The sequence below is a fragment of the Lolium rigidum genome, chromosome 7 (assembly GCF_022539505.1).
Source record: "Lolium rigidum isolate FL_2022 chromosome 7, APGP_CSIRO_Lrig_0.1, whole genome shotgun sequence".
Lineage (NCBI taxonomy): Eukaryota > Viridiplantae > Streptophyta > Magnoliopsida > Poales > Poaceae > Lolium > Lolium rigidum.
In genome coordinates, this window is record NC_061514.1 from 177,469,559 (window position 1) to 177,480,166 (window position 10,608).

Below are 10,608 nucleotides of genomic sequence, written 5' to 3' on the forward strand. Positions count from 1 at the left end.
CAGTTTGACTGGTTACTTCCAACGAATCTTTCCTTTGCCTTTTGCTTTGCTGTTACTTTCTTATTTCCCAATTGCTAAAAAGTGCTTGGATGCTGGGTGTCAGTTCCAGCACTCGATTGATGACCGTCCGATGCGTCTGATGGAAGCGATTGTCGGAAATCCTTCCGGACAGAATCCCACCTGATTTCTTCCTCCCCACCTAGCTTAGCTCCCGCTCGCCAAAATCGTACCTCCGCCGGCTACCTCGTGTCGCCGGGGGCACCGACCCGCAGCGGGCGCCGCAGAGAGGCCCTCGACCTATGCACCTCGCGCCGGCGGGAGGCCCCCAACCACTGCACCGCGCGACGCCGGGAACCCACACCACTGCGCGGCGCCATCTGGCTACCGCATGCCCCGCCTTGGAGCCCGGCCGACCACCGCGCCCTCGTACAGCACCAGTTCCTCCCGCTGCGACTGCCGGTGCCAGTGAAGGAGACCGGCGGGAGGTAGCTGGGTGCTCCGGGGCGAGCTGGGCGAGGCGGCGCTTGTCGGGGGAAGAAGAGGAACGGTAGGGGCGAGGATCACGCGTGGCCGGAGCGAGGCCAGCAGGGGGAGCCGGGGCATCAAGGTGGGGGAGGAAGCAAGCACGGAGAAAGGGAGGTCGTCACCTCGCGAGGAAGAAGAGGGAGAGCGGCTAAAGGGGATCGAACTATGGGGTGCGTGCGTGCGTGCATTAGGATAGGGTTCGCCGGTTCGGGGCTGACTAGCTAGTTGGCCTGGCTGGTCTCTTGGCCTGTCCGGTTCGGGGCTGACTAGTTGGCCTGGCTGGCCTCTTGGCCTGTCCAGTTTAGAGTATCTCCAACGCGTTCAATATAGCTAATTTACATTAAGTTGTATAGTAATTTACATTAAGTTGCAGTGTTCAATATAGCTAAGTTGGGTACTGGAATCCACCATAGTTGTATTTTTAGTTGAATTTAAATTCCAGTTAAGTTCATTTAGTTTTCTTTGGCACTACCCCTTTTTAAAGTTATACAATAATTTTCATTAAATTGTCTTATTCAACATAGCTAAGTTGGTCACTTAATCCAACTTAATTGGTTTTCCTTTTTTTTTCCTTCATCATCTTCTATATTAGTTAAGTTGCTTTTTGACAATATGGCGAAGTTACTTTTATCACCTCACTAAGTTGGTTCTATCATCTAAAGTAAGTTGAGGACACCATCACACCTGGGATCCAGCCGATCCGCCAACCGCCTCCTCAGTCATCTCCCTCAACCCGATTTGTGTCGCCGTCTCCTGCCCGGCCAAGCTCCGGGCAACACAACCGCGCGCGCTCGCGCACCGATCAACGCGCGCGCTTGGGAACACCCTAGTGCTGCACCGCTCGCCTCACGACAGACTCGCTCCACCCCGTGCGTGAGTGCCGCCGCCGACTCGGCCGCTGCCCGCCAAGTGCGCCGCGCGTGCCTGCAACCGCTCCCAGCGCTGCGCCACTCGCCTCATGGCCGCCTCGCTCCACCCCACACGTGAGCACCGCCGCTGGATCCACGAGGAGCCCCTGTTCGTGGTTTTGGCTTCCTCATCTCCGGTGACCGCAATCGCTCATGTGCTCGTGTGTCGTAGATGGCACGCTGCCAAGGCCTCCTCGCGCCTCCATCTCGCCCTTGCCGCGCGGCTTCCGCTCCTCGCCGGGACCTCGGAGATCCGAGCACGTGTGGTGGTGCTCGCCGCGACCTAAGTTTCTTTTTATCCCAAGTTGCATCCATTTACCAACTGAGATGTAGCTGAAACAAGCAAAGTTCGGGCCGTGTCATCGGGGGTGTACGATAAATTAGTTCTTCACATTTTTTGGGTAGTATTTTTGGTAGCATAGGCAAGCTAAGTCTTATTTTACACGCGATAAGTCGTTCACTAACATATTTCCTAACTCGTGTTTTTAAGCAGTTAATTGTTATTACACACATGTGCTAAGTTGCATACCTACTATTGCTAAATTATATACTCATTATTGTTAGGTTGCATACCCACACTAGTATTAAGTTGTATACTCATTAGTGTTAAGTTGCATACTTACTGGTGTTAAGTTGCATACCTTCTATTGCGAAGTTTCATGCCCATTAATTATTGCTAAGTTGTATCCCGTTGTGCTTAGTTGCACATTTATTATTGCTAACATGTATACCTCTTAGTGCTAAGTTTCATACCTACAATTGCTAAGTTGTGTACTTCTAATGCAAAGTTGCATATCCCATATGTAAAGTTGCATCTCGCGTACTTTGCCTACAATATGGATGGCTACCACTAAGTTGTATCTCACGTAACAACACGCCTAAGTTGCCCACCGCTAGTTGGGCTCCATTATCGTGAACTTGCGTATCATTGTATCTAACTTACCTACTGCTAGTACTAAGTCAGCTAGCATCATTGTTTGTCAAAATGGTGTACCGTTATACTGAAGTTGCATACCGATGTACCAAAAGTTGCGGACTGTTTGATATGAAGTTGTATTTTCATTGCTACTAAGTTGTGCACATAGAAAATCAGGTTACTAACAGTACTAGAAAGTATGATTGGCAACAAGTAGAGCAAAGTTGATGTCTCAATACTGAAGTTGATGGCAGTTGTTGCCAACCAAGTATCATAGAAACTAAGTTGGCACAAAATATTCAAAAAAGGTAGTGTAACCAACTCTTTGTATGAAGTTGCTTCACCATAATACTAGAGTTGATTTTTCGCGACGACTGAGTTGGTTTTCGAAAAAAAAATTGTCGAAATATATACAAATGGGATTTAGTTTCGAAGATCTCATCGTAAGAGGTCTAACGATGAAAACGGATCACAATTTCGATAAATGGTTTAAAAGTTATGACTTTTTGAAAAAAAATCACATAACATTAAATGCACGTATTGTGGTAAACTTTCTATTTTTAGGGGGAGTGCTTGGATGGACAAAGGAGCATCCGAGTGCTCCCTAGCCGTGTCCTTCTTATTTACACCCTCAACATATGTACTGCAAAAATATGGAACTTGGGCCGCATATACATGGGCGTGATCTCTTGCACATCTGCCTAAACATGACGGCCTTGTGTAGGCCCATGAAGGACTGATGTGACATGCGGCCCAAAAGAGGCAACCCCTATCCGGCGGCGGCTATCCCCATCGCATAAAAAGCTGGGAGGAGTGCGGAGCCAAGAACCCTAGCTTCCTGGATCCATCCACCCTCCGCTGCCGCTGCCTCTCCGCCTCTGCTCCGAACCCCCGCCGACCGCCGGTGAGCACCCCCTTCCCAATACAGATCCGCCGCATATCTAATCGATTCCGAGTTCCTTCTTCTCATCGTCCTCTTTCCCTTATCCTTGTCGTTGTGGCAGTACTCAGGAGGATCGTCGGAGATGTCGGACACCGATGAGCACCACTTCGAGTCCAAGGCCGACTCCGGCGCCTCCAAGACCTACCCGCAGCAGGCCGGCACCATCCGCAAGAGTGGACACATCGTCATCAAGGGCCGTCCCTGCAAGGTCTGCGCCTTTTGGATCTAGTTCATCCGACACGATTGCTTGTGGTTGATTGTATTATTTTCTGTTTGGTTGGTTGGTTGATTCGTCTGTGAATCGACTGCGATGATTAGTTTTCGTTTTAGGAGTTTGTAGATCTACAAGTCTTCAGTAATTTCACTAAGTTTCTTTGTATCCGCGGTAGTGGATTTGAATCTTTACCTAGGTATCCAGCTACTTGTTCCCGGAAATCTTAACGAGGCTAGATCTGTCACGTTATGGATTAGGATCTTTTGCATCCCCGTGTTTCAGTAAATCTTGCCATGGCAGGATTTCGGGAAATTAGTTGTGAATGGTGATTTCTGTTATTCAAGGGATTTAACTTGCTTGTTTAATCACCAGTTGGCATATTTATGTCATAGCTCACGGATATATATTTGACATAATAACATCTTATATTATGTGACGGAGGAGGGTGTATATGGTATTTAATCAGCAGTTTACATATTTAATCAGTTTTGGGTCTCTTATTAATTATTAGTTCACATATTTAATCAGTTTTAGTTAAAGTACAATACTGCCAGTCTCCACTCCTTACCTCCACATAATAGATGCTGTTTGTATCTTTTTTCTCAGATCTGTGCTTATAATTTCCCAAGTGTTTGCTGCTGAATTATGGTTGCGTTTCTTTTACTTTGCACGGCTGATTGTCCAATATCTGCTGTTATTCTTGTGTTCCGTAAGAAAAAGTACTTGTTGTCGAACACATTTTCTGAAAATTAATTGCTTTATAAACTTTGTTCTAGGTTGTTGAGGTCTCCACTTCCAAGACTGGGAAGCATGGTCACGCAAAGTGCCACTTCGTTGCCATTGACATCTTTAACTCAAAGAAGCTTGAGGATATTGTTCCTTCATCCCACAACTGTGATGTAAGCTACATGGAGATCATGCTTCATTTCGTTGGGTTGTTGTTACTTGTCCAATCTTATCTAACTTCCTCTATCGCGCTATCATCCAGATCCCCCATGTTGACCGCAAGGATTATCAGCTGATTGACATTGCTGAAGATGGATATGTATGTTTGTTTCCAATTTGGCTTTACTGTCTATTTTGTGCAAAGCATTCCCTGATTTTGACAATTCATGTGAATTTTACAGCTCAGCCTCTTAACTGAGAGTGGTGACACTAAGGATGACCTGAAGCTCCCTGCTGATGAAGATCTGGTTAAACAGGTCAGTGCTCTGCTCTAGCCATCAAAGCTTGTTGAGCTGCATGTACTTTCTGCTCTACTGTCTGTTCTATTATCTTAATGTCTTATTCTGAAATACAGATCAAGAGTGGATTTGAAGAGGGCAAGGACCTGATCCTGTCTGTGATGTGTGCCATGGGTGAAGAACAGATCTGCGCCGTGAAGGAGGTTGGCGGTGGCAAGTAAGCTGCTCTGCGCGGTTGCCTACTTGTGACGCTTGGTATCTAGTGCTTCTGGGTGTTCGAGATACACATACATAGGCATCAAGATATCTGTTGGATTTGTGTGCTCTGTACACCGAATGCTTGAGGTGCTGCTAGTACTTTGTTATCTATCTATCTCTATTATACCCTTTTGAAATTGGAACCGAGTGGGTGGCTGGATCTTGGAATCCGGGTTGCTCATCCGTGCTATCTATCTATCTATCTATGAATTGGTTTGGGTTAATTCCTATGTGCTGCATTTCTTGGTTTTATCATGGTTGTTGCTTGCTTCATAATATGTTGTTAGCTAGATCGCTTGATTCGAAGCGTTCTTGTGAATTTTGGTTTGCTACGGATATTGGATGGATGCCTTACGCATATTGACTATCCTTCTAGAGGAGAATACAATCCCAACTTAACCGTCTTAATTAAACTGCTCAATTTGAAGCCTTGTAGCCACTAATTACTGATTTTGTAGCCAATTATAGTGAATGGTATGAAGCGGCGTCTTGGTTACAGTTGTCTGCACCCAAGGAAATACCTGCACCTGAAGGTATCTGCTAACTGAGCGCATCACTGGTTGACAACTTGTCTCTACTTAAATGGCATAGGTTCGGGTGCTCCTCCTGATTCCTGAAGTGGTCTGCCTTTCATCAGAGCTGCGTGGGGTCATCTTCTGAACCTGGCAGATGCCTTTTGTGCTAAATTCATACGGCTTTCGTGCTAAAAACGATGCACCATACGGCTAGTTTGCCTCAAGGTTGATTCAGGAATGGGGCTGGTCATTACCGACTGATGCAATGTCCTGTGATCTTGATTTGGCTTGCCATGCCGTTCTTTTCAAGGAAGCAAAATATCATCTCATCACTTTTTTCCCCTGATTTCGAAGTCTGTTATCGTGATCGTATTTTTAATTAGGGGACTCATCTACTTGCCTGCTGCCCGTGTGGGCAGTGCCATGTGCTGGCAATGGCATGATGCCCGTGCGGTGGATAATTGTGTGTTTATCGTGATAATTAGCTTCTCCATCGCTTTCTATCGCCTCTGATTATCTACTCGACATCGGAAGACTTCTTCACGAGTCTTGCATACACACGACTGATTTTGTACGATTCTTGTCCGACACGGCACATCAGACCGTCTGTTGGTTGCACCAAACTACAGCACACGGCTAAATATTGCATCGTACGGTAGTCGGACACGAACGTGTCCTACGTGAAGTACTCCACCCCAACTTCTTCGTGCTGCAGACAGATTGTCCGGATGATGGTACGTATTAAATGTGGTGTGCTCATGTGTACTACTCCCTCCATTCTAATAAATAAGTCCTATTTTTGTTTAAAAAAAGTCCAACTACGTACTTTGATCAAACCTTTAGAAAAAAATATTAGCAACTATAATATTATGTAGAGATCATACGAAAATATACTTCATCATAATGATATGTTGATTTTGTATTATACATGATAATAATTCATTCTAAAAATTTGGTTAGATTTTACATAGTTTGACATTTTCTTTAAATACAGACCTAACTATTAAAACGGAGGTAGTATACTCTTATTGCTCTCGGTTTGCTTTCCTGACAATGCATCGAACAAATCAGGTGGGGATCCAATATAGCGGACACAAAAGTTGTTGAACCGCTGATTTATTCGGTGCATTGTCAGGAAAGTAAACCGAGAGCAGAGTGTCTCCTCCTCTGTCTCCACGCTACTGTACCTAATGTCCCTTTCTCCGTGGCCGGCCGTCGGAGGTCGCCGACTGCCAAGGCCGATGGATGTCAACAGCAGCACGGGCACACGGCCACACGTGCGGGTCGACCTGGGCGGCGCTCCTCTAGACGGGATGGTGAGCTGAAGATTTACTTTTTGGGGGTTGGATTTGGGGGCGACCGGTGGGAGAGTTGTCTAATTATCGCCCGTCACGTTTTACGGAAGACTCCCATAGCATGTCCGCAACAGCCAACAAGCATATGACATTCCATCGCTATTGGGGGCGCCATCAGCTCGCATGGAGGCCACACCCAAAGATCGTCGCACAACGAGCATCCCCCATCACGTCGTGACCTTAGGGGATGCCTTGGCCGCCGCCGAGGTGCCCATGACACGGGAGGGTCGGTTAGGACCGATACCCATCGCATGAGAGGAGCTTGCTCTGTCGGGCCGAGCTTGTTTGCTCGCCGACATCTACTGGTGACAACGAGAGGTCTGGGAGAGGATGTGTAGGTTGGGGCGGAGGCTAGGCTTTGTATCCACTAGATTTAAATGTGCGCCTTGGCGCACGATCCCGTGAAGCTCATGACAATATGCATTCTATTAACTGCCAACATGATAATACACTTATGTTTTACAAAGCAATGTCGGTATACAGCAAACCAAGTGTACCTAACCAAGTGTACCGGATAGGTGAGCAATTCCATAGATAGACACATAGGTAGAACAATTGCGTACTTCGGAAGTTGTAGCAGAAAACTAACACATAAATATACAAATAGATGCAAAAGGCTGAGGAGCATAGTAGCAATGTGCATCCAAAATATATATATTAAAAAGGCTAAGATCTACGCCTTATGATTTTTTACTATGATAGTGGGCTCTAAAAGATTTAGAGGAGCACCTTCAGGCGGCCCCCCTCTTTCATACGTACGGATGAACGTTATGTTATACACTTTCTATTAAGCTTAGAGAAAACAGAGGCAAGGACCAATATGAATTATTATTTGAGTCGCGGAACTTATATACAACCAACTATTCATGTTGGTTATACAGAGGTGGCCTTTGTTACACACACAAAAAAGTTTTTGTTGTTCTCGCTTTCTACTTAATCTTAGCTTCATATTTGGTTGCTTCAGTGGGAATTATACCTGGGCATTCTTCTGGCCGGGCCGGGCTTCGGGTCGGGTCTAACAAAGCCCGACGGAAAAAAAAAAGCCCAGGCCCAGCCCGACCATCGGGCCTAACTTTTAGGCCCAAGCCTGACCCATCACTACAAAAGTCCGTCAGGCCTCGGGCCTTGGGCCAGGCCGCTTCTCTATTTCACACATTTTTAGGCCTAGGCCCGGCCCGGCCCGACCATCAGGCCTCAATCTTCGGGCCAGGCCCGGCCCATAGACATGCTCGGGCTGGCCTAAGCCTGGAAAATTTGGGCCGAGCCGTTCGGGCCGGGCTTCCCATGGCCAGGTACGGTGGGAATCAAGTTCCAAAGTGATATTTATCTGGCCTGCCAAGTGATAAAGCTTCTCATTTTCTGTCAAAGTGATATTTGTAGACTATATAAAAGCTTCTAAATTTGTCTTACCATCTTATTTCATAGCTCCGGCTGGATCGAATATCATTGACCACGACCATTGTATTGCCTGTCAGCACATATTTAGTGTGCAAAAAAAACACCTCTTCAAACTCAGCTGGAGGTGCCGACTAAAGCACATCTTCAGACTCAATCCGAAGCGGCGATTCCTAGAGCAAGGCTCTCCAGATCAGATGATAACAATCTCGCTATACAAAATATGAGAGGATATTTAGATTGAATAAAGTAACTCTTCATAGATGAACTAACACATGAAGATCGAATCCGTGAAAACATATCTAGGTCCAGTTATTTCAAAACAGAGCATATAATGCATAGAGGAAGGATAGATCGGAGGTGCCATAAAGTGAAGAAAGACAACTACCTATTAGAGAAACATTCGCAATAATAGCCTGCAGCAGCCCACGCCATAAAACAAAGAAAATAAAAGACATAAAGTTAGATGGCATATATTTCATAAGCACCACTTTGTGATTTCTCCATCTCATTAGCAACGAAAATCAAGCTATATTTTTGGTAAATCAAAGAGAAATTCGTAAATCAGCAACAAATTTGTTTCTCCAGCTCATCAAATAAGACAACAACGAAAATCAAAGAGAATTCACATGTAGTCTAGAGGGAAAAAGTCTGCTTCAGTTAAACTATAAAAACTAACCAATTGGAAGAGCTCATATGACCTTTGAGGCATCTTAGCTTGTCCCTGGCCAGTGAAGCAGGAAATTAATCCTTGCCCTATAGAACAATTATTTCCTCTGAAACAGAAGGAAAACCTCAAAACCTCAATACCACATATCGCTTATATGCTTCTTGTTTCAATACTATATGAAGACGAATTGGAGTTGTACTGAATAGAAATTGGTTTTATCCATGAAAACCAACGGACACTTAAGTAAGCAGGTAGGAAAAACTACTAAGATGTACACCCTCCGGTCTGAAAAATTTGACGCCGTGGGAAGGTAACAGCAGCCTATTGGTAGGCACACTCACGCATCGATTAAAGTGGACCGGAGGTAGTAATTTTAATGGCAAACAAAAATAGTTACTTTGCCATTGTTATCGAGAAATAGCAGTGCACATCTTGTGTAGAGTTACTTAGTATTATCATTATGTCCCTGGAACATATATTATTTCCCTTTTAGAAGACAAAACTTGCTTACAAAAATAACATGCAGACTAATAAACTTCATGTGTCATACACAATTAGGTGATCACCTCGCCCAGAACTCAACAACACAAAGCACCAACAGTCTCAGCTAGCCTCTTTTTGAGTGATGACAGGGAGTTGCAAATACTGAGTCAAAACTATGACATCAACTAATCTCCCACTGATACAACCTTCTGTGGATAAAAAATATTAAGCATGTCCTATGATGAGCTGAACTGAATAAACTCTACACAAAATTATTGAGACCTAAACAAAGTACAGACTTTGTATTTCTGTTGTTCTCGCCACACATTTGTGGCGGTGGAGATACAATTTATGTATATTTCTTCTCAAGGAAGTTATATGTCTAGATCGCCCACAGTTTTGCCACAGGGCTTGTCCGGCTTGTTAAAATCATTGCTGCTGCTGGAGCAACCAAACCGCTCGGAATATTTTTCTGAACCTGTATCCGCAACAAAAGAAAGATCAGCTAAACCTCATTCAACTGCTCTAAATTCCAAAGAGCATTTAAAATCAGTGAGTAAAGGTAAGTGTGAGTGAGATGCAACTTGAATGGCCTGCTGCAGAAGCATGCCAAGACCAGTTCTTCTTAGACGCCATCTTCTTGGCTTCATCATTCCTCTTCAAGTGCAAGCTGTAATGCGTGCATAAAAAATTATACACTACATGTGTAACTGCAATTACTGTGGTTCAAGGTCTTCCACATACCTGATGGTGATGAGACCATGTAAACCGTAAGAGAGCTCGTCATAATCTAGTTATTAAGCGCCACAAGGTATTCATGATGCGTTTGTAAAAAAACAGATGTTACAGCATACACAGTGGTTGAAACGTAGACATGATAGATCAACCACATAAAAATGATATGATATCAAACCAGCAGAGTCAGGTGATAAACTTAGCACATCTACGCACGAGAATTAAGAGTAACAGGTTTCTCATAGACCAAAACAAGACCATAGTATCAGCTCTTTAACTCATCAAAACAGATCAGAAACCAGTAAAGACATGTATCTAGATAAAGCAAGATACATTATACACTTCAAGCAACATCGGTTTATGCACTCTTCTCACCCGCATACATTCACATTGCTATTGGATATTTAGATCTAATGAAAAATGCAGCAAAAAATACATAGAACATTAGAAAGTGGCATTCTAGATACCATGCGACTTAAAAAGGTAAAAAAGGAATAACACATACAT

At 44.6% G+C, this 10,608-nt stretch overlaps 1 protein-coding gene and 1 long non-coding RNA gene across 2 annotated transcripts; one reads left to right on the forward strand and one right to left on the reverse strand.

Moving 5' to 3' along the window:
• Positions 1–3,152: 3,152 nt before the first annotated feature.
• Positions 3,153–5,172, forward strand: LOC124671363 (eukaryotic translation initiation factor 5A). The gene is made up of 6 exons (XM_047207741.1): positions 3,153–3,253; positions 3,354–3,500; positions 4,283–4,405; positions 4,495–4,551; positions 4,634–4,708; positions 4,807–5,172. The coding sequence occupies exons 2-6, from the start codon at positions 3,375–3,377 to the stop codon at positions 4,909–4,911; spliced, it is 486 nt and encodes a 161-aa protein (XP_047063697.1). The 5' UTR covers positions 3,153–3,253; positions 3,354–3,374; the 3' UTR covers positions 4,912–5,172.
• Positions 5,173–9,498: 4,326 nt separating this feature from the next.
• On the reverse strand, positions 9,499–10,285 carry LOC124679089. Its single transcript, XR_006994792.1, has 2 exons — positions 9,951–10,285; positions 9,499–9,844 (listed from the first exon to the last, which is right to left on the reverse strand). It is a non-coding gene; the product is annotated as an uncharacterized LOC124679089 (long non-coding RNA).
• Between the last annotated feature and the right edge of the window lie 323 nt (positions 10,286–10,608).

Excerpts from the sequence above, each read along its gene's own strand:
- LOC124671363 (XM_047207741.1), top strand. The coding sequence starts at position 3,375 with ATGTCGGACACCGATGAGCACCACTTCGAGTCCAAGGCCGACTCCGGC. Across the intron at positions 3,501-4,282 it reads TCAAGGGCCGTCCCTGCAAG|GTTGTTGAGGTCTCCACTTC; the intron begins GTCTGCGCCTTT and ends ACTTTGTTCTAG. Across the intron at positions 4,552-4,633 it reads ACATTGCTGAAGATGGATAT|CTCAGCCTCTTAACTGAGAG; the intron begins GTATGTTTGTTT and ends TGAATTTTACAG.